The sequence below is a fragment of the Salvia splendens genome, chromosome 14 (assembly GCF_004379255.2).
Source record: "Salvia splendens isolate huo1 chromosome 14, SspV2, whole genome shotgun sequence".
Taxonomy (NCBI): domain Eukaryota; kingdom Viridiplantae; phylum Streptophyta; class Magnoliopsida; order Lamiales; family Lamiaceae; genus Salvia; species Salvia splendens.
The window spans coordinates 30010451-30034992 of record NC_056045.1 but is presented as its reverse complement, the minus strand read 5'-3'; the positions used below and the strand labels follow the sequence as shown (position 1 = coordinate 30034992).

The following is a 24542-nucleotide window of genomic DNA, read 5'->3' as shown; positions in this document are numbered from 1 at the left end:
TGTGGCTGTGGGGTGTCCATTATTAGATTGGACAAGTTTTTTTATGGTTTTGGACAAGTTTTTATAGATATAAACAAAAATTTGTGACTTGATCTTGGACTTGACCAAACTACCGTGAACACTTTAATGATTTAGGCCAGAGGTCTTAGTTTGAATTCTTGGGCTCACAATCTTTAAATTTAAATTCATTACTTATCCAAAAACCAGAAAAAAAAATTATAAGAGCCTCATTTAAATCCAACTAAAAACTGCAACAATTTATCAGTATTCTCTTAAGAAACAGTTAGAATCTGATAAATCTCATCCCAGAGTTCATTCATTTCGTTAAAATACATCACAATCCGAAACAATCTGTGCAAAACCAAATAAAAATAAAAATCAGAGAAGCGTGATGAGGATGAAGACGAGCAGAGCAGCAACGATGGTGTATTTGAGAGCGGCGAGCACGATCGCCGCCGATATCACGACCAGCTGCCACAGCACCTGCACGCTCGCCCACGTCAGCAGCCCCGTCAATCCCACGGCCACGATGTTGTCCGGATCAGGATCCAGCAGGAGGTCCTTCCACCTCAGATTCAGCCGCGGCCGCCCGTTCTTCGCATTCTCTTCGCTGGATTTCTCCTTTGGCAGCTCCTTGCTCTTGTTGTCGCCGTTGTTCTGCGCGTGAATTAGGGTTCTAATTGGGCGGGATTTTTTGGGGAAAATTGAGATTGAGGGGAAATTGGGGATTTGGAGGGGGAAGGGTTTGGAATTGAAGGAGGAGATTGAGGGCGGCGGCGGTGGGGGGAGTTTCAGAGATAGCATTGATTTCGAATTTCGGTGGATTCGACTGTGTGCGAGTGTGTGTGTGTGTGTATGTGGTGAATTGGTTGAGCAATGTGAAGTAGGAAGAAGATGACGAAGATGTACAATTGGATGTACAGCGGGCTCTATATCACTGATTTCGTACTCTAGCACTAACGATGTTATTTCCATGTTGGTAGGCGTAGGCGTTGCATTAGGGCCCGGCGACGGCGGGACGTACCAGTTGTTGGCGTTGACAAATTCGTCCATTTGTCGTTGATCGCTGTTAAACCAATTCATAGAAGCCGAAAATATTGTAATGTAAGAGGATTGAAATTGAGAAAGTGTGGAAAAAAGATGCAAAAATGGAGTATATATAGGCAATAAAGAAAACGAAATTGTTGGGGACTTGCGGCCCGGCCCGAAAGGCATCCAAAACCGGGCTGGGACTCATCGCGTGCGGCCCGTCACGATGCAACGCCACGCAAGCCGGATCCCGGGATGGTCCCTGGGCCGCGACTGAGTCCTCGGGACCGGCCTGGGCCGCAACTTCGTCATCTCCAGCGCGCGGGGCCGCGGGCCGGGACCCAGATGTTGTCCGGCCCGCGGCATTAACGATGCTCTTATAACTGGTGAAACGATGTACAACTGGATATGCACAAGGTCCAATACATCTTGACTTACTGCCTAAAAAGAGAGAAAAAGAATAAGAATCTCATTGTATTTATTTATGAAAAATTGAAAACTCAAGATACGATATGATTTAAAATGAAAGCTCAATTTCACATGACATAATAATCATACAAAAATAACATTCTCAAAGTTCAAATACTAATACTCAAATAAACTAAAACTAGTACACTAAGAACTGAAATTTATAAAAAAAAGAAGTAATAACGATATTACGATAAGGGTTACGACTTACATGAATTTGACATGCCGACACAAATAAGACCACAGTTGGAGTAGAACCCACGACCTTTTGATCCGAAGTCAAACGCGTGCGGTCATCAATGCTTCTTAATTTTAATTTAAAATGATTTCTATGCGAATAGTGTAATAATGCAATAATAAAAGAACTCCATAAAAGAAATTTGACCCTTCCTATTAATGCAGTTTTTCTTCTCATTTTTAGATTTGAGAATCTATAATAGATGGACTAATAACTAAGTAGTATTGAAACAACTTACTGTACATCCATATGTGTATGTATTTTTATGCACAAGTACAAAAAATGATGTGCTTATTTAAAGCAAAACATTTCAAGTTCGGCATTTTTTTTATTAATAAAATGCTCAAAGTCAAAGATGATGACGACGACTAGAAAAATTCGAAACACAAACAAATGGGTGAAAATTAAAGGAAACAAGGTTTTTATTATTTGCAACAAAAATAGGTAGGATGTGCCGATGTGGCAGAAGTGAAATATCATTAGCAGGGGCAATAAGGACTTTTCAAGTCTATTGGGCTTTGACTAGATTGCTGGACTTTATTATTGCAAAAATCTCATTAAATAGACACGAAATTTCAACCTACAATCGTAGTCCAATCCACTTTATCAAATTAATGGGCCGATAAACGTAGGTATAATGGAGTAAGTTCATTTCATTTTCATATTTTTTGTGGAATATCAAAATATTTTAATGTTTTAGATAAAATTTTGAATATTCAATCTAAGGGTACGGTTAATGTAAAATCTATTTTTCACGTGAAAATAAAAAAATGTTGTATTAAATGCATAATTATGAAGGGGTTGGTAGCGGAAGCGTGCATGAAATCCAATTACATAAATTTGATCTATTTAACAGATTATTTAGACAAATTCTATTCGCGTAATTATCACATGTATCATGCTCATAACTTGAATTAAGACATGCTTTAGCGTATAAAATCCCTAAAACATGCTCACTACGAAATTAGCCAATTTACCTTGTTGATTCAATCAAGAATCGATGATGGCTTGCTCCGTCTCCACGTGAAGATCTTCAGTACTCGACCTCTGATCTTCTGACTGGTGTCCCAGACTGTATACTGATATTTGTGTGGGCAAATCTCACCAGAATACTAGAACTCGAATAATGAAGACAGAACTCAGCTCACGGAGGGAGCAATTTTCGAATTCTCTCTCTCTCTTGAGGGGGACGAAAATTCTTAGCACTAAAAATTGTGTTTTCTGTCTCCTTTATTCTCCTATTTATATTAAATCACATATTGGCCCCAGTCAAGGATCTAAGGAAGAATTTGGACATGGCCTCACCCAATTAGCTTTTTACTAATTAAATTGAACCCACAATTTAATATAAGCTTATATTGAAATATTACAAGCAGCCACTACAGAAGTAATATTGCACTGCCTTTCCAAATCCGAAATTACAAGTATTTCGGGTTTCCTTTTATTTGTTTAATTCATTTCCCGCGCTTAAGATAGAAACATCCATTAATTAATTAATGTCTGCTATGGACTTAATTAATTAACATATTTTATTCTCCAAGAGTGGACTTAGCAAGAAACTCTTATTTATTATTCATAGAGTAATTAAACTCCAACTGGCTAGGTTCCGAATAATAAAACCTTGTTTCGAGCTCCTCTTGTGGATGTTATCAAACGAGACTCTCCTCGCGCACAATTCAACATAATAGCAATCCTATCACCGCTAGATAATGATCACCACTACCCAATATACCTGGATCATTGGGTGACGAAAAACCCGCACCTTTGGTAAGTCAAAGTAGTAGATACTCAATATCGTATACTCAATGCTAACGTACATTGATTAAGAAATTAATTATCAAGATCTCGTCTTTCAGTAGATAGTATAAAGACTCGTCTTGCTGTTAGATCCATTCAGTGCTATATCACACCAACGTCATCATATTTCAATAAGGCTTAGAAATAATCGGACTGACATTGCAACCTTTCACGATAGGTAGTCTAGGTCTATCTGGGTTGTGAAATTCTTATTTGTCTTTGTTCGGAACTGACCGTGTACCTTAAATTGAGCGCAACCCACAACCGGTCTACTAGAACAAAGACTTAGACTTATGTTATGTTCGCTTATACATTTAAATATGCAATAAACATCCATTAAATGTAAAACATAACAACATTATGACAAAAATAATCTGGTACATTCATTGGAAAATAATTATTAGAGTTTTACAGTATTAATCACTCGAAATGTGATTTCTAGTATACAAACCCTAATAAATTCTTAGATCTATTGTAGCACTCATTTAACAAGGAAAATGCATAATTCTTAGATCTTTAAAGCGCATTAAATAGTTCTCCATTCTCACAATAAAAATAAATTTTTACTTGAACCTATGATGTGTATTGTGTAATGACCAAAAGACTATTGGAGGATTCGATATAAATTTTCTTTCCGTTTATCGTTATCAAACATTCATTGTAATTTCTAGTTACAAAATGTTCAAGCCAAAGAAATGACTAATATTGATACAAATTAAAACAATTCAGAATATAAACAACAACAACAACAATAATAAAAATAAAATAAAAACCAAATGAGAATATCCAAACATTAAATGTGTTAAACTCAATTTTGGATTTGGCTTAAATATAGTTACCACCGTAGCTATACCTAGTCAACAATTATTTGTGCTATATATTCTAATCTTACACGATATAAATATTTTCCTACCTATGCTAAAATAATTAAAGCATTCATCTGAATAATTCCTCACCTCATTTAACGACTTGCATGTGTTACACAATTTAATGACTCAATTCGTATAGCAGTGTCATTTCACATCAAATATATTTTCTAACCTTTTATTAGCATTGATTTATAATTAATCATATAATAGGAGTAATATTTTGTGCCTTCCAATATTTAATTTGTCATAAATTGGTGAACTGAATTGAAGTTCATCTAAATACTACGGCAACTGACAGCTGATGCATTTCTGACCATTCAATCATAGAAAGCATTATTTTCTAACCATAACCTCCTAAATTGAGATAAAACATTGAATGTTATTCAGTTATATTCATATATGAATTAATATATAGTCTGATGTAGAAAGCATTATTTTTCTACCCACAACCTCCTAAATTAAGATAAAACATTGAATATTATTCAGATATATCCATTCACTTATGAATAAATATATAGTCAGATGTAGCACAATAATTTCATATATATATGTTTACCATCAACCTTATACGAAACAATTACTCCAAATCAATATTAGTATAAAACTAAATGAAAATCGTTCTGATACAACTTAACAATAAAAATTCACCACAAAATAATTGAGAATAAAGTAAAAGAATTCAATTTTTTTAATCTAATTTTTAAAATTGTTTTTTTAATCTAATTTTTAAAATTGTTGAAAGAACAAAATTTCAATAAAATGTTCATCAGGTTGAATGAAAAAAATATATTGAAAATTTTATCTAACATAAAATTTTCTTTTCAAATGAGACATTGCATATGCAGTTTTCTGACTGAATGCAGGTATACATTAAAAGTGTGGCATAAATGCATATCTATTTTCTGACAAAATTGATAGCTGCATGGATATGACTTTTACTACACGGCCCCTGGCTTTGTCTCTGCCCACGGAATATTACAATTTACAACCTCGTCAACTTATTTAAATATAACAATTAAAACAAAAGATTATGCATCGCAAAAATGATCAAATATAAATACTCCTAACAATTTTAAATAAAACGTTATGCAATTTTCTCTTGTAACAAATAGAGAGTATTGTCAACAAGAATATACTTGATATCCTAGAATTCGATGTTAATAAGATATAACTATATCATTATGGAATTTGCACCAATTTATATAGAGCTATATATAGCTAATGTAACTTTTTAAAAATAATGCATTTAAGAAAAAAAAAGAAAACAATTCATGCACCAGCATGAATGTCTTAATGATATTGTTAGAGATTGAAATACTTGCTGTCATATACTAATGTATTATTTGTAATTAATATAACTAATTCAATCGATATAGTAATAATTACGCTAGTGTTTGAGTTAAAGCAAGTAATTTACATTAACCAAAAAACCTACATTAATTCTGTATTATTGTGACATGATAGTACGAAATGAATTATTTTATGATACCACTTTTTATAATTAATTGTTCATTAGTCCAACCAAATATTTCTTAGGTATGTATAATTCAAATATTTATCTGGACAAATATATACTAACATCGGATCGTAGTCAGTGTCAAAAGATAGAAGTGGTACGGCAGCCATCAATAGCAACAGATGACGGACGAATAACGAAAGCGTATCATAATTATAAAGAAGTGGGACGAAGCTGCCGCACTGTAATGTAGACTATACGATACTAAACGCGGGCTTATCATGAAATGAACCCCAATTCGAGAAGCGAAACCGTTAAACTGAGTGATCGGCCGGCGAGAACTCTAAAGATCCAAAATACCGAAATGTAAAGACATCTAACTAGTGAAGATATATGAATAATATGATAGCTTTATAACTTCTTTTTCTTTCACCAATATTTTTCCGAAAATTAATTTGTCCTATAATTCAACACAAAGTGGCCCAAAGAAGAGATCTCTTTGACTTTGAGCTCTGCAAATTCAATGACAGATGGTAGTTGGAAGTGTTTAATTACTTAGATTACTGCTTGTTTTCTTTCTTTCTTGAACCTCCCAACCGCCCTCTCTCTATTTCTCCTCATTAATTGTTCATTCATTTCTTTTCCTATAATTTCCTTTTCAATTATACATATTAATTCCATACCAGCATTGTATTTGTTTTAAAAGTAAGTTTCATTATTGCAATGCTTACATTAGTCCTCTCCTAATTTATTGAGTGATGCTAGATTGATATCAAATTCAGTTTAGAGCATCCACAACCGTGCTCTTGCCAGCGGCACGGTTGTGGGCCCGGGCGGTACTATTCATGCCTGCTCTCTGGCAAGAGCACAACACCCACAACTGTGCTCTTCCGCAAGGACGAGCACAATTAATATAAAATTCAATTACACAACAACATTTTCATAATACTAAAATTCATTAAAAAAACCACAATAAAAATTACAAATTACAAATAAAATAAAAAGACATAATTAAAATCCTAAAAATTAAAAATTACATAATTAAAATACTAAAAATTAAAAATTACATAATTAAACTCCTAAAAATTAAAAATTACATAATTATTGGCTAATATAACCCGAGGAAGACTACGCATCCGGCGGCACCAACCCCAATTGTTTTTGGAGACCCAATATCATGGACTCGTGCGTTTGAAGTTGCGTGGGGGTCATAGTTGACCTATCGGCCATATTGAGTTGGGCCAAAAGGGCCCACAACGAGTTGTTCGGGGGTGGAGGTGGAACATAGGGTGCGGGTTCGGGAGCAGGGGCAGATGGAGTCGCGGCGCGACGTCGTTCGGCCGCCGCCTTCTTCCTACCTTGCGGTCGGCGTCGGGAACCGCTTGGTCCGGCATCGGGGCTACCCAAGTTAGCTCCGGCGAGTTGGCTAGCCACTTCTTCCGAGCCGGAGTCGGATAGTGCTACCGACCGTGAGCGTTTGGAGGAGCCGCTAGAGGAGGATGTTATGCCTCCCTTATACTTCGGGTGCGTCCGCGTCTCCTGCCAAACGTTAAGATATTTGAACGACTTACCGTTCATGGATTGGTAGGTGCTCAGCGAGGCGGTGATGATGTCGACCTCGCTTTGGCCGCTCCCGGCATTCCGGGACTCCTGGATGAAATAGCCGTTGAACTTGCCAATTTCTTCGTTGGCTCGGCCGATGCAGTTGCGCACCATACTCTCGTTGCGCTCGATCGTTCCCGGCGGCCGGTGTGCATTGTACCGGCTAGAGACGCGCCACCAAAAGTGATCGCCGGATTGGTTCGTTCCAACCACCGCATCTTCGGAGATTTCCAAGTACGCCTTGAACAATCTTTCCATCTCCGCCGGTGAGTACGGTGTGCGGACACCGGCGCGAGATGGAGGATTCGGCATTTGGGAAGGGGCGCGAGGCCTAGGCTCCGGTGTCCACCCGTAGCGCCCATCGGAGGCACCTTGATCGTCGATTGGGTATGGCCGGTAGCCACTCGGAACGCCCGAATCTTGGGTGAGAGGAGGGGCCGAATATTCCGTTTCCGGACTAGGAAACGGTTGCGAACCGAACCATTCGGGGTTCCAACCGTGAGAGCCGCTTGGGTTGTCGTCGTTACCGGACATAGTGGTGTTGTAGGGTGTGAGAGGAAGATGAAAATGGATATGAGAGATTGAAGATGAGAATGGAGATGAGAGAATGATGATGAGAATTGTGTAGTGAAAGTGTGAATTTTTTGGAGTGAAATTGGGGGTATTTATAGATGAAAGTGTGTATTTTTGGGGTAAAAAAATAAAAAAAAATTAAAAAGTGGGGAAAAACGGTTATAAACGGATATAATTTTTTGGGGAAGTGAAAATTTTTTTTTTATTTTTTATCGGTTTTTTAATAAAAAACCGATTTTTTAAAAAAAAAAATAAAAAATTGTTTGAAACCAACGGCTATGCCGTTGGCGAATGGGAGAGTGACACGTGTGCGTCCGCTGGCACGGACGTGCTCGATACATCGAGCAGCGCCGTGCCAGCGGCGCGGTTGCAGCGGCGGCGGTTCTTCGCCTTGCCGCTGGCACGGACGGCGGTGGCGCCAACCGCCACCGCTGCGGATGCTCTTAGTTCCTATTTAGTAAAATATCTGATTTAACTAACAATATAGATTTTCTTATGAATGTTATACTCTTCAATGGAGTCAAATCATCTTTTCTTTCAAATATATAAAAGGATATAATAAAGTACAGATTTAAAGTATTAAATAAAATCAATAGTAATTTATTTATATTATATTAATCCACACAGTTAATATGTGTGGTGCAATTCAATAAATATGTGATTTGTCATAGTTTTTATTTAAAATAAAAATTAATTCATCTACTTGTGATTTAATTAAAAGAACTGATTCACCTGAAAAATGTGCTATTATGATGATATTTGAACATTAAATAAAACTATTAAATTAAAATTATTCTTCTTATTAAAACTTACAAAAAAATCTCTTATATCCCAATTGGTACACACACACACACAATATTCATAAAATTCTCCATATACACTTTATCACATGCAGCATATAGAGCATTAATTAATGAAATACAACGTCAAACAAGAAACGAAAGCCAAATCCCAAAAGCTAATATTCACATAACAACCAACCATTAACCACAACCACAATTTATTAAATCAAAATCAAAATCCAATACCCTTCATTACTTCTCACCTACATCACCAAGTTAGTGATAAAAATATATCTTTCCTAAGTTCTTGAATTTTTAACAAATTCGTGGTTTAATTTTATGTAGAATTTCGTAGAAATGTCTTCTTGAAATCAACATAAATTATCAGTTTTCAGATAAAAAAAATACTACGTAGTATTAAATGTCTTATTAGTTTCAACATGAAATCCTGAATCCTTAAAAAAAATAGATTTGTTGAATTTATGATAAATTTGTGTTCTAATTTGAAGTAAAATTCACAAAAGAATCCGTGAAATGATTTATTGGCCAAACTATACAGATTCAAGGCATACTAACAACGTGAAATATCTGACTTTGTCGCTCTTCAGAGAAAAAAAAGATGTAATGTCGTATTGATTCCCAACGTAAAATGTTCAACTTCACCACTCTACAAAAAAAATGTTAAATATTCTCTTCACCTCAACGTAAAATGCCCGACTCTGTCACTCTTCAGAGTAAAAACCTTAATCTCAACGTAAAATGCCTGACTCTGTCACTCTTCAGAGTAAAAACCTTAACTCTCAACATAAAGTATCCAACTCTATCAATTTTTAGAGAAACCATGAAATATCTTCTTAATCTCAACGTAAAACATCCGACTCCGTCACTCTTTCGAGTAAAAACCGTTTCTCTCAACATAAAATGTCTGACTCTGTCCCGTCGCTAACTAAACAAACAACTAATTCCAACAAAAAAGAAAAAAAAAACAAAATTCAACAGCCTCATTAATCCCCACCTGTAATTTCCAGCCGTCAACCATTCATATAACAAACCCCTACTCCCCAACACTCCCATTCCTCAACCAACCATGGCTTCTCTCCTCTCCTCCTCTCTCTCCCCTTACTACCACCTCCTCTTCGCCGCCCTCGCCTTCCTCCTCTCCGCCCTCCTCCTCGCCTTCTCCCGCTCCTCCTCCTCCAAAAAGCTCCGCCTCCCCCCGGGCCCCCCGGGCTACCCCGTCGTCGGCAACCTCCTCCAAGTCGCCCGCTCCGGCAAGCCCTTCTTCCAATACGTCCGCGAATTAATCCCCAAATACGGCCCCATCATAACCCTCCATATGGGAACCCGAACAATGATCATCCTCAGCGATGCTGATTTAGTGCACGAGGCATTAAACTCCAAGGGCCAGCTCTTCGCCTCCCGCCCCCGCGAGAATCCCACCCGCGCCATCTTCAGCTGCGACAAATTCACCGTCAACGCCGCCGTCTACGGCGGCGTCTGGCGCTCCCTCCGCCGCAACATGGTGCAGAACATGCTCAGCGCCACGAGATTGAAGGAATTCAAATCCGCACGTGAATTGGCCATGGATCGGCTGATTGATCGGTTGAAGTCCGAGGCGGCGGAGAACGGCGGGGCGGTTTGGGTTCTCCGGAATGCTAGATTTGCTGTTTTCTGCATTTTACTATCAATGTGCTTTGGAGTTGAAATGGATGAGGAATTGATTGAGAAAATCGATGATCTGATGAAGGCGGTGTTGATTGTTCTCGATCCGAGATTGGATGATTATCTTCCCATCCTGAGCCCTTTCTTCTCGAAGCAGAGGAAAAGGGTCTGGGAGGTTCGCAACGACCAGATCCAGACCCTAGTCCCTCTGATCGAGAAGCGGCGTCGCGCGGTCAGAGACCGCGCGACGGCCACGGCCGGCATGGCCTCGTTTTCTTATCTTGACACTCTCTTTGATTTGAGCATCGAAGGGAGGAAGTCGACCCCGAGCGACGCGGAGATCGTGACGCTGTGCTCGGAGTTTCTGAACGGCGGGACCGACACGACGGCGGCCGCGATCGAGTGGGCGGTGGCGCGGATGATCGAGAATCCGTCGATCCAGACGCGCCTCCGCGACGAGATCCGGGCGACGGTCGGGGACCGGAAGGTCGACGAGAAGGACGTGGAGAGGATGCCGTACCTGAACGCCGTCGTGAAGGAGCTCCTGCGGAAGCACCCGCCGACTTACTTTAGTTTGACCCACGCGGTGACCGAGCCCGCGAAATTGGCGGGTTACGATATACCGACGGATGCGAATGTGGAGATTTTCTTACCCGGTATTTCGGATGACCCGAAATTGTGGGTCAACCCGGAGAAGTTTGACCCGGACCGGTTTTTTGAGGGGCGGGAGGAGGCGGATATAACCGGGGTGAAGGGGGTTAAGATGATACCGTTTGGGATGGGTCGGAGGATTTGCCCCGGTTTGAATATGGCGACCGTGCACGTGCATTTGATGCTGGCCCGGATGGTCCAGGAATTCGGGTGGGCGGGTTATCCGGATTCGGGGAAAGTGGATTTTAGCGAGAAGTTGGAGTTTACGGTGGTGATGAAGAATAGTTTGAGGGCTAAGATCACTCCGATGGCATGATGGTAATTTTGCTTGGTAATTATTTTGTTGTTGTTTTTTTGTCTTAATTAATTTTGATTTTGGGTTAGGTTTTATGAATGTGGAGAGTTTATTTTGGTTGACTTGGTCTTATTGTATCATATGTGTATTTAGTTGCAATTTATGTTACTATTAGGACATTTAGATGAGAAGCACTCAAATAAGAATATTGCTTTTCTAAATATGTTTTGCAACTTACACATTTCAAGACTTGGGCAGAATTAGCTATGTTATCCTTAATTCCAATTTAGTAAAATCAATTCACCTAAAACAAATTAATAATCATTTTTTGTACTTAATCTTATGCTCATATTCATTTAGTAATGCAATATATGGGGGGTCACCTCATTTATTATGATGCTCAAAAGTTGATTGTCGAAATTTAGATCACATCAAATTTATTGTGATTTTGTTGGGTACACATCAAAATCAAAAGTGCAATTTTTGAAGGCCTAATACAGGTTCATGTCTCACTACTTAGCATTTTCAGACCTTCCAATATTAATTGATTATGATGATGTTAAGGTCTTGGTCCTTAACGGCGATCGGCGGCTGGCTTGCTCGGCGATCAAAGTCACTCCCGGCGTCCTGCTGCAACAGGATCAACGGCGGTTCTAGTTGAGGCTGTGCGCGGATGTTCTCCGTCGGGCAGCGGCAAACTAGGGTTAGAAATATGTTCGTTCTTTTGTGGGCAGAATAACGTAATTTTCATTGATGATAAAGTTTATGAACATAGCCCTATTTATATACTAAGGACCCTAGGGTTGGTTTGACTCCTAATCCTAGTTCATCTCGAGAAAGAACCAACAAAGAAAACCCGAAACAGAGCTTATAATTACGCTCGACTCTTCAATGTAATTGAATAATAAAAATAACTAATATCCAAAAATAAGAAATAAATAAAAGGAAAGAAATAATCCTATCACTACTTTGGAACGTAATCTCCAAACGTGTCTGGCGGGCGTCGGTTTCTCCTCCCCTTTGTCGTCGCGATCGATGGCTGCTTATCCTTTACCAGAATCGTCGACGTCTCCTCCGACCCCGCGGTCTCCCGTGCTGTCTCTCTCACCGGCTGGTGTGGTTCTTGTACGGGGCTCGTATCAGATGAATTGATGTATATCCAATCTTTTGACATTTTCATAATACATTCATAAGGTCATACATTTCAAAACTCACTGTCGTTTTTTACTTGTACAAGATAATTTTATACTCCATTCGTTATAAAAAAAAATAAACTAATTTTACTCTTTTAAATTATCTTCTAAAATTAGACTAAGTTTAAATATGGAATTTTTTTACTAAATAATAATCCTACCCAGTCATTATTTATAATATAGACCCTTACAATTCATGAACATTTTTTCACAATTTTTTTTATTTCTTTTACTTTACTAATTATATTACATTAAAATAAGTTTATTTAATTTTTTTTTGTGGACGGGGAGTATTGAAATAATAAATCGTATTGAAAAAATAAATCGACTTCGAGTAAATTTTATTTCTCCCTAACTTAAAATTGTGGCACATGGTGGAGTACAAGTATACAACCAATTCTCACAAAAAGACAACGCCACATGAAGAAAGTAGGTATTATAATTTATTAAATTTTCACCTTTTTGATGGTTGGAATAGCTCATGAGGGCATTTATTTGTTTTTTCCAATTACTTTCTCTTTCATTAAGATAAGTCTAGAAGCATACTCTTTAGTTAATATCATTCTAATCATATACTATTATACTCCTATCTTTCTTTAATATTGTCACGACACTAGTAGATTTTATTGTTGTTTCATCCAAGATGATAATAGCTTCTTTAATTGCAATTATACATAGTGGTTTTGTCATTAGGTGTTAGGCCCCAAAATTAATTTACCAGAATATTATCTACACAAGGCAAACCAAGAAATTAAAGAAACATCAAACATGGCTTCAAGTCCATAACTATATCTATATTAATACATTTGTTTCTAACTAAACTAACAAAACTGCCTTTCTAAAATCACAAACACAAAATCAAATAAATCTATAAAGAGAAAGATAGAGAGGAGGAATACCACTAATTCCATATTCACAAGAACCCTAAAATCAACAACAACATGCATAGACATATTAAAACAAAGCATCAACTTCTCCCAATGCTCACTCACCGATCGGACGGGGTCCCGGTTTTCACATTTCCCGATTCTTTGGCGTCTCCGAAGTGGACTGGATCCGCCTCTGGCCGACAACGGTCCTCCTGAACGGAGGGGTGCACCGAGAGGTTGTTGTGGGACAGAGACTCGGGCCTTGGGCCGTTTGCCATGCAGTGACAGTAGTGCGCGTTGACAGGCTGCTGAGACCGGACAGCTGAGCTGAACATCGGCTGCATGAACCACTTTTTTTCGGGAAGCTCACGAAGCGAGACTCTGCACACCGGGCACGTGGAGTGCTGCTGCAGCCATATGTCGATGCACGCTGCGTGGAAGGAGTGTCCGCAGAGGGGTAGGAAACGGAGCGAGTCCTCTCCGTGATACTCGGACAGACAAATCGAGCACCTGCAACATTTTGTGCACTCTTGATTCAATGAAAGCAACAACAAGAGTAAAACAATGACGAATTCTTAGAGATGTATTTAGACACTATTAATTCAAACCAAAAGTGCCAATATTCCTACAAATGTTAGCATTTTGAGAATCTTCAAACAATATTTCTACAATGTCAGAAAACACAGTAACAAGCATGTTCTTCTAAGTTGAAATTAAGCATCATAAACGCGCCAAATAGTGTTCGAACGATGAATAAGTATCCCTTCGATAGCTAATAAGCATCATGTTTGAGACTTCTCTCTGGTTTTGCCTAGACAGATGTATCTTGTCGTCTTAAGTTAGCTCGTCTCTGTTTTTCCTCATCCTTCCAATGGATTCGGCTTCTAATAATTCTATCATGGCTAAATCCGGGATTCATCACGACAAGAATGGCCTACCCCGTCCATCCCACACCATACCACACAGGATATATGTAAAGCAACGTCAAATTTACCAAAACATCATCTGATATATAGCTTAAATCGAACTTTTTCACATACCGGACCTAAGAGATTCGCCTTAGTATCATAAAGCACTATTTCAATATAACCAAGTAAGCATACTATGTTAACAATGCAAGAAGATTCTCATATCCGGAGAACAAATGTTAAAGCAACAGAATTTGTTCCTAACGAAACGAACCAAGGGACATATACTCATGGTGGAGAAATGACCACAGGATATCACAAAACTCACTGAGCATTTTCTTTCGATGTCAAGCACAGGTCTTGGTACTTTCTCGTGGGAAAATTGGCTACTACGAGCGGCTTGATTCCATGAAGTCCCCTTTCCAACTGTTGAAACACACAACAATCGAGTCAGAGACAATCATACTAGTGCTTATCGAATGAATTACACAACTACATCAGATCAAACAAAAACAAACAGTGCTGGTAAAAACTCTTGATTCGACGAATCCAGTCTAAATAGACTAAGTTTGGAGATGCTAAAGATCAACAGTTCTTATTTTCATATACAGAAACTAATTCCCTATATGGGAGCCTAATAAATACAATTGCAACGAAGAGTCATACGACAAATATACCGACTGATAACTGTCCAATCTCCAAATTTGCAACACATAGCAGCCAAAGACAAACAATCACACCAAACATGAATAGGATAATAATCCAACACAGCAAGAGATGACACCAAGTTTCATATGCCAAAAACAGTCTAAACTCCCAATTTGAAACACATATGCAGAAACTAATTCCCTATTTGAAAGCCTAATATAAACAATTGCAACAAAAAGTCATGGGAAAAATTCCAACTGAGAAACTGTCCAAACTTCCAATTTGAAACACAAAGTATCCAAAGACAACTAAGATTAGGAGAATAATCCAACACAGCAAGACATGACAGCAAATTTAAATGCAAAAACTGTCTAAATTCCCAAAAGTGTGATGAAAAGAAAATTCAAGATTTTGGTTTATGTCACATATGCAACCAAATCAAAAAACCAAAAAACAGAAAATATGCTTACAATGCTGAAATCAGATCCAGAAGCTCTGGCAAAAGACCTTCTTGAAGCATTCAGCTGAATTCTTGCACAAATTAACCTCGTGCACACAAACACTATAAACAAGGTACTGACTGTGAATCCAATCACTGTCATCACCAAATTTATGCCTGAAGATATCATTTTTATGCCTTCTTCCACTTTTTCAACCAAAAAAAAATTCAGTTTTTCGTTTGTTTTGTTTTTTATGTACTGACACTACTGTCCCACTAATCCAAGAATCATTCTCTCTGTCCCACTTCTGCAAACCCCGGATGAATTTTTTCAACGAAACTTGCAGCCAACAAATAAACTCTCCCTACTACAATCAAATTTCAAAAAGATTGCATCTTTCTCTCTCAAAATCCAATCTTTATGTTGGGTTTCACACCCCCAGAATTCTTTGCAGCCCTATTTGCTCTACCTGGTGTGTGTGTGGCATGGTGTGTTGGGAGTTTACATTTAAAAATGGGGGAAAAGCTAATGGTGGAAGGTGGAGAGACCCCGAGGTGGAGGAAGGAGGAAGACAGAATAACAGTGAAAGTTAAAGTGGGAGTACAGAGCAATTGTCAATAGTCAATACAGTTTCAAGAATGAGAGAGAGATGAATGGCTGATGACAATTAAGCAAACTTATTGAAATGAAACTGGGCAGAATAGGAAAGTAGGAAGTAAAAAAGTAGGAAAATTATACAAGAAATTGAATAAATTCTCTACTTTGATACACTTTTTCTTGGTGATGATATGTTTTATGGTCAATTGCAGAAATATAAATGTATGTGTAGTATTTATAGAGATGGGCTGAAACTTAAAATACACACTTCACTTTTTGCACTGACGAAAAGAATTCTAAATGTTTTACCTAAAAAAAGCACTACTGAATTTACAAGTATGATCAGTGGGGGCGTGTTGAAATAGAGAATTAAGTAGTCCAATCCACAACTACTATATGAATGAACTTTAATACCTTCTAAATTTATTTAATAATTATTTAAATTTAAAATATAATCTATCAACCACTAAATTTTTTAGTTTAATATCAAAAGATTTTTAATTATTAGCAATTGATCACAACTTATAATCAATAATCTCGAATTGTTAATTAATTAGCAATTGATCACAATCCAAAATCAATGATCTCATATTTAAATTATACTAAAAATATTAATATCTACCTTTTTTGATAATAACCCGTGCCGTAATGCCCGTCATAAATTTGGTAATTTATTGTGATTGTGAAAAATTGATAAGAGTGTGTTATAAGGTTGATGGTTTTTCGTTACAAAAAGGTACTAAAATTAAATATTTAAGGTGATTTTCTATTTAATAAAATTTTGCAAATGATCCCAATCTTATATTCAATTTTAAATATTTAAGGTGATTTTTTTTTAATAAAATTTTATGATCCCACTCTTATATTCAATTTGACTACATAAAGCTTAATCCGCCACATATTAAAATAAGATAATTGAGATTCATAGCTTTTTGCCGATTAGATTAGGTATTTTTAAGTTTTAAAGTTCATTATGTTCGGTTTCCTAGATAAAATAATACCAACATATAATCTAGGATTGAATTATGAGATTATTTTAGTCATAGGGGGTTGGCTATCCCATAATTATCCCATAATTATCCATCTAGGATTAAGTTATCTCATGAACCAAATACACTACATATTTAATCACGGGATACAATCTTACAAACCGAACACCCCTAAATGTATAATTTCATACGTTTGGCCACTATAAGGTCGGTGGTACCTATTAGTTGAGGCTTTAACATGTACCATTCGAATTAAAGTTTATACTTAATAATTATATTCCACAAAGATTAAATTTTTAAAAGGATGTATGGAAAGCAATATACTCCAAGTCTCCAACCGATGAGAACATTTAATTTAAACAAAATTAAACCTAGAAGATTCGATGCGATTGTGTTAGTTTTTAATCACACTTCATATTACACGTAATCATATTCTCTTTAAACCCTAATAATAAATATTAATTGACGTCACCGAATTAATAAAATGATAGTACTAATAATTAAGATATGAGATATCTACCAACTAAATTTAATTTACAGAAGCTTGATTTATAAATATTTCAAATAGATTCGAGAAGATTACAAGATATATGGATATTCAACCACATAAATATATTTATTTTCCCACACCATCCTCAAGAGCATTTTAAAAAAAATCTAATCTTATAAAAATATTTATATAGATTTTCCCTATTGTATGATATTCTATTATTGTTGTTTGTTCTTTAAATATTATTGTATGATTTCACAACAATTATTTTCTATGTGAATTGTAATTCTCAGGCCTGTCTATCAATGTTTGTTCTCTCATTTTTTCCTTATAAGTCTCATACATTATTAAGTTAGCATTAGTTATTAATTATAAGTGTGTATATAGTGATAGGGGAGCGTTATTCTCCTTTTCACATCTTAGATCTTTTTTCCTTCTTAATATTACGCGTTAGATCTAAGGCATCAACGGATCAGATTGATTCTATAAAACTGGTTCCGTGCTGCATTATAGAAGGTGGTTGTATGCATTACAGGGTTATTATTGACATTTGACGGAAAAGTAACTGCCACATTTTGGTATCTGCGAATAATGCACCACATGGTCACGAGTAATGCATATAATTGACTATATAATGCACAATATGTGAACTGCAATGCATACGAATAAGATGTACCATGTTATGATGTTTGGACACACGTTTCTTGTTTCCCCTAAGGGTTTAATAAGCTTAGGGGCTAGGGTATAGTACGTAGACACGTATGTAATCTTCACATGGTAACGAGTAATGGATATAATTGACTATATAATGCACAATTTGTGAACTGCAATGCATACGAACAAGATGTGCTGTGTTATGATGTTTGACACACGTTTCTTGTTTCCCCTAAGGGTTTAATAAGCTTAGGAGCTAGGGTATAGTACGTACGCATTAATAACAAATTATAAAACGATACGAATAATTCACCAAATTGTCACGAGTAATGGATGTTATTAACTATATAATGCACAATATGTGAACTGCAATGCATACGAATAAGATGTACCATGTTATGATGTTCGACACACGTTTCTTGTTTCCCCTAAGGGTTTAATAAGCTTAGGGGTTAGGGTATAGTACGTAGACATTACTAACAAAATGTCAATATGTCAACAGACCTCCAAAGGCACCTACAAAATGTCATCCTAAATTTCTTAAATTTTCATCTTCAATTCACAATGTCAACAAACCAGCATCTCCTACATTTCAACATGTCAACAGCAAATGTCTACAACTGAAGTTTCAATATAATGTCAGCAGCAAATTTGTTCACCCAAAAACCAACAGCCAATGCCGCAGATTTTCAACAAATAAACAACATCCGAGAAACGCCGCAGAGACAGAATCAACGCTCAACTCTCTGCAAACTCATCCCTAAATCGCTCAACTCTCCGCAAACTCATCCCTAAATCCGAAAAGGTATTTTCCCCTATTTCTCTGTCTCTCTCGAATCGAATCAAAATCGAATCAAAATTCTCACTGAATTGACCGATTCCGATCAATATAGATGGACAAGGCGGCGCCATTGGGGCACGTGGTGGATCACGTGAAGGAGCAGCGGCAGAGGGCGAAGGAGGCGAGCAAAATCAGCAGCGGCGTGCCGAGCGAGATCGACGAGGTAATCGTCTGTGACGCCCCGGGCTTTTAATCTGGTTGTTATGATTAAGTCAGAATTTTTAGCTCGATTAAGTCTCGTCCGGAAGACGTAGAATTTTGAAACCCCCGACGTCGAATTTTATTTTTGAATGTTATCTTGAGAAAAACAAAGTGCAATGGAATTTTATGCAAGGATAAAAAAAAATAAGAGCTATGCTTTTATTAAAGTTTCACTTGAAGATACAATTACATGGAAATATGGAGATGCTAATAGTACATGCTTACATGTATGAAAGGAACAATACAAATCTTGGAATTTGCTAAAGTAATATAGAAAATAAGAGCTTCAAGAGGAAGTCTTCTTTCTCTCTTTCCCTCCAACCCTTCTCGATTTCCAGCCCCAAGAACTCCAAGGAAATGACAGCCTGGTACCTGCAAATTTACACCAAAAAGGGGTTAGTTTGGAACTCACAAATAAAGGAAGGAGAGAGGCAAGCTCCATTTGAAGATGAGGAATAGTAGGGCTATATAGGTCAGCCACTAAGCTGCCATAGGGATGATTTGGGGCTGCCAAAGAATCTCACCAAATGGAAATAGAACCATTTTTGAACAAGTCTCATGACCTCAGCAACAAGCACAAATAAGGGAAATGTTTGACCCTCCACAAGAGCCGAGGAAGATAGGGAATTGCCAAGGAAAAAGCAGTCCCCAAACTTACACAATTATGGAACAAACCACCTTATCACAAAACTCAAAGGCAAGCTGAGTTTTAGCCGGAAATGGCACATCAGCCCCAAGGATTTCATCAATTGGGTAGGATTCCCTTAAACATGTAACTCAAAAGGGGGCTGAGGATTGTAACCAAATTTGGATCAATGCCCCAAATCTTTGCCACAAGAAGCCAAAGGAGTGGCTTATAAATACCGCCCATCCCTCCCCACTCCACACACCCTTTCTCTGCCAAATTCTCGCAAGGCAAGGGAGTGCAGCGGAGCAAGGAGCGGCGCGGAGCAGCGACAGTGAGAAGGGCAGGCCGAAGGGGTTCACCGAGCAAGGTAACTCGATAACCCACCCTTTTGCATCATAATAGGCGGCAAGTGCATAGCTCAAAGAACATAGATTACCATAAGATAGATCATGGGCAAGACAAGAATGTAGTAAGCTAAGCCTTAGCATGCGTGCTACTGTATCGATCAAACACCAAAGAAATTCTGATAACTCATAGCAACTCAATAGGATGCACCACAGTAACAAAAGCACCCCAAATCAATAAACATGAGGATAGATAGCAAACTTCTCCCGAGCTTTCTTAAACGACCCCGCAAGAATCCGTTAATTATTGAATGAAGAATGCATGGCCGCTGCTTAATTAACGGTATTAAAAGGGGAAAGGGGGAGAGGACTTATCTTGGGCCGGCGAGGCAAGCCGAGAGCGGTGGACGGCGACGGCGACGCAGCAGGCGGCAGCCCTGCCGTTGGGTGGCCGAGAGGTCCCCGATACCGACGAAGGGAGAGGAGGCGCGGTGGAGAGGGAAGCATGCACCGACGGACTCCGGAGCCCGTCGAGACAGCAGCAGTTTCGCCGAGTGGACGAAGGAGAGTCGACGCCACTGTGCTCGATTGAATTGGGAGAAATCCCTAAGACTTAATTTGAGAAATAGAATTTGGGGGATTTAGGGAGAAGAGGCAGAGGCCGACTCTGGAGCGGCGACACAGAGGAGGCGCGATTCTCGCCGGAGATGCGAGAAGGAGAAAGGAGACGGAGATGGTGGAAGTGATTCCATTTGTTGGGGCGTGAAGAAGAAGACGCTGTCTTCTTTCTTTTTTTTTTTCTCAAGTTGGAGATTTGGGGAAATGGGGAGTTCACGTGGGAGAGAAAGAAAGGGATAGGAAAAAGAGAGGTGAGGAGTGCGCCATTTCATTAATAAAATTAATTGGGCCCAGAATTCAATAAAAGAAAGAGGAGAAGGAGAATGGGCTATTTTTCAGTTGGGCCACTCTAATTTATTTAACTTTGGCCACTTTAATAAACTGTGTTGGGCCAGAAATTAAATTAGTGGACTTGGGAAATTAATATGGTTGGAGTGGAATTAAATTAAGGAATTGAGCTTGGAGCTTAACTAATTAATTCCCGAATACATTACTAAGTTCCCGAAGACGGAAAATATTAAAGCGGAGACGCGAAAGCCGACCGGCGTCGCCCCGCGACGCCATGGGCGGCCTTAAGAAAAATCCGAAAAAGAAGGAATTTAAGAAGGGATTTTAAGAATCCATATTTAATTAAGAGAAAATAGAAATTCTCCAAATTAGTGAGCGGAATAATTTAAGTGTTGTCGTACAACAAAGCCCAGTTAAGATTTAAGAAGAATCCTTTAAGCCGAGACTAAGGGATAGGATGCATGCATTCTTTTCTCAGAAAAATAGTTTGAATATTAATTAGCGTTTTACGCTATTTATTTCTAAAGGAATTTGTTCAAGGGGCAAGAGAGGCCGAACGAGGAATTGTTAATTGGAGATAAGCATAACAGGTGGGCTTTCTTTTAATATCCAGCACTATAGTGTGGATATAAAGCAAATGTTTTGAAGTTATGAAATATCTTTTCTGAAAAAATGAAGATGTGATCATCTCTTTTAAAGTTGTTGTCATGCCATAAAATATTTGTTTTGATACCTGTCTGTGAGGGCTATATGCCGGGAGTTTGGCGATGCCAACAAAATTGATAACGAATTCGGGTCTGAGAGTGGGTAAAATCCCAACACAGACTTATACGCGCGAGCGCTGGGAGCCATCCTAGAGAGAGGTTGGCCGGCGATGGTGTTCGTTGAAGGTGGCCACCTTCACGGCACTGGTTTCTCAGACAGGGAGGGAATACCAAGAACTTAGACTGATCAGTCGGACTTTTAAGATCACAAAAGAATTTAGTATGCTCGGGCCTTTTAAGAAAACCCCCGTGTGATACTGTGGATGGATGACAACTTATGTATGTATGTTTTGTTTTTGGCACGTGTCCACTGAGTACTCCTGTACTCAGCCCTGCATGTATTTATAAATGTGCAGGTTGAACGTCAAGTTGAAGGAGGAATTGATCGGAGTCGATGCTATTAAATAAGCTTGTGGATTTCTCGGCGATTCGTGTCTTCATACACGAAGTCGCTTAGTAGGGACCTCTTTCCGCTGCATTTATTTCGTTAAGTGAGAAGCTTATTGTCTCACCTTCGAACTCTGATCTGGTTGTTATGATGAATGATTCTATGTTGAGATCCTGTAATCAAATACTTGGCTTCTAATTTGTGGTATCAATTGATTGGCCTTTCGGCAAGTCCCTTGAGTTATTTCCTCGTTTCGTTAATTCCGCTTATTAGTCACGGATTTTCCCACTTTTACTATCATTAGCAAAGTGCGGTCGTGACATCGTCGATCAGATTGAAGACGGATCGGAGCAGATCAAGTCGTCGATCTGTTGCGACGATCGGCCGGAGCTCTTCGCGGAGATCGGGAGCGCTCTGAAAGCGCTGGAAGCCACCATTGTTGAAGCCAACTTCACGAAGCACACACACCAGCACCCTCACAATCCCTAATTAAAATATGAAATTACCTTTCTGCCCTTTTATAATTAATTAATCTAAAAATATTTTTCATGTGGCAAATTCTGGACCACTCATTTAATAAAAATGAGTGGCTGAGATTGCATCTCATTTCTCAATTAGCCTAAAAATCTCAATTGATCATGGATCTATATAGGGATATATATATACCTACCGTCACTAGTGTCACCATTCTAAATGTGAACTATATATATTATACAAGATGATCTTCTATTTATATGGAGTATAATTTCCACATTGATGCGCAACAATGACTTGTTGAATGCCAAATAAAATTGTAATTAAACTTTATACACCTACACACCTCGAAATGTCTTTATGTGAGCAATATTACAAAAAAGTGAAATAATTATTCATACACTATATCTGTTAATAGCATTTTTATTTTAAAAAAATTTACCCCCTTCCGTCCCACAAGAATATACATTCTTTCTTTTTTGGTCCGTCCCACCACAAGAATATGCATTTTCCAATTTTAGAATTATTTTCTCTCTAATGTGGTGGGTGTACTATACTCATTTCCCACTAACAATATTTTAATTATTTTTTCTCTTATCTCTCTTACTTTATCAATTTTGCATTAAAACCCGTGGCGCACCCAAAGTGCATATTCTTCGGGGACGGAAGGAGTATTAAATAATATTATTATTAAAGTTAATAATTGAAAGTAATATTGCATAATATAAAACTAATAATAAAAATAAATTTTTAAAAAATAGTAAAAAATGAAAAACTATATAATAATGAAGTGCCTTTCAAATAGGAGTATAATTTAAATTTAATAATACTAATGTATTAACCAGAACTACCTTGAAAATTTGGTAGTGCGCGTGTAGATAATAATAAATATTTGCAATTGTGAATTTAATGTCTTTATATTTGGTGTTATTTGATTGATCATTAATTAACATTTTTTTACTACTATAAAATTGCCACTAAAATGAATTTGCAAATTGAAGAGTCCCTTCTTGAACTAGTAGATATTGATTTTTATGTAACATAATGATATGAAGTTTCCATCCATTGTTCTAAATTTATAATGATGGACATTTAAGATGTCATTTGAATAAATCAACTCGATTCTTTAGATATTTTGAAAAGGTGCCCAAAGTTGTTATTTATTGGAGCAAGCAATGATGTTGTTCTTGGCCTCCAAAATATCTATATATGATGTGGGATCCAAAGTTGTACTTTTATTATTAATATATAATCACTAAATTATGATTCAGGCTATCAATTTGTTCAAATCATGATGTTAAAAGGAGAGACAAAAAGAAGCCTTTAATCAGGGTAATGAAATTCATGATGTAAAGGAAATCGTGTTGTTTTTTTTTAATAATATTCCAATTATATTACATTTAAATTGTAGACGTTCCAAAATGATAAATTAGATATTATTATTTTTAAGACGGCAGGAGTATTAATAAAGAAGTTAAAACTTTTCTTCTATAGCCCTCTACTAGAAATAATTCATGATATTTGGTTTAGCTAAAATAGTCAAAAGTTTTAATTGTAAATTGATATTTTCACCAAAAGTAGGTGGTTGAATCATTTAAAGAGTAGTTTGAGAATTTGTTATTCCTAGTACTATTATTTAAGGTTATCCAATCATCTTTCATACTTCATTGCTTACACCATTTCAGTTAGCACCCAATTAAATGGTAATTAAATAGACTTTGACATTGGTATATCTATGTGAGTCGTGAGATTGGTACTTAATTCTGTTAAAAGAATACAAATATTG

At 37.5% G+C, this 24542-nt stretch overlaps 4 protein-coding genes and 1 long non-coding RNA gene across 5 annotated transcripts; 3 read left to right on the top strand and 2 right to left on the bottom strand.

Annotated features, from left to right (window-relative positions):
- Positions 1-289: 289 nt before the first annotated feature.
- LOC121764711 lies at positions 290-1439 on the bottom strand. Its single transcript, XM_042160725.1, has one exon. It carries the CDS (start codon positions 1213-1215, stop codon positions 379-381), a length of 837 nt encoding a protein of 278 aa, XP_042016659.1. The 5' UTR covers positions 1216-1439; the 3' UTR covers positions 290-378.
- An 8434-nt stretch (positions 1440-9873) lies between these two features.
- LOC121764683 (cytochrome P450 77A2-like) lies at positions 9874-12375 on the top strand. Its single transcript, XM_042160704.1, has 2 exons — positions 9874-11445; positions 11987-12375. Exon 1 carries the CDS (start codon positions 9902-9904, stop codon positions 11441-11443), a length of 1542 nt encoding a protein of 513 aa, XP_042016638.1. The 5' UTR covers positions 9874-9901; the 3' UTR covers positions 11444-11445; positions 11987-12375.
- A 970-nt stretch (positions 12376-13345) lies between these two features.
- LOC121763576 (putative RING-H2 finger protein ATL36) lies at positions 13346-16269 on the bottom strand. The gene is made up of 3 exons (XM_042159622.1): positions 15511-16269; positions 14721-14818; positions 13346-13994 (listed from the first exon to the last, which is right to left on the bottom strand). Exons 1-3 carry the CDS (start codon positions 15667-15669, stop codon positions 13604-13606), a joined length of 648 nt encoding a protein of 215 aa, XP_042015556.1. The 5' UTR covers positions 15670-16269; the 3' UTR covers positions 13346-13603.
- Positions 16270-19065: 2796 nt separating this feature from the next.
- Positions 19066-22785, top strand: LOC121764515 (putative transcription factor bHLH107). The gene is made up of 2 exons (XM_042160526.1): positions 19066-19214; positions 22556-22785. The coding sequence occupies exons 1-2, from the start codon at positions 19104-19106 to the stop codon at positions 22769-22771; spliced, it is 327 nt and encodes a 108-aa protein (XP_042016460.1). The 5' UTR covers positions 19066-19103; the 3' UTR covers positions 22772-22785.
- LOC121763550 lies at positions 19386-22525 on the top strand. The gene is made up of 2 exons (XR_006042446.1): positions 19386-21720; positions 22251-22525. It is a non-coding gene; the product is annotated as an uncharacterized LOC121763550 (long non-coding RNA).
- Positions 22786-24542: the final 1757 nt, after the last annotated feature.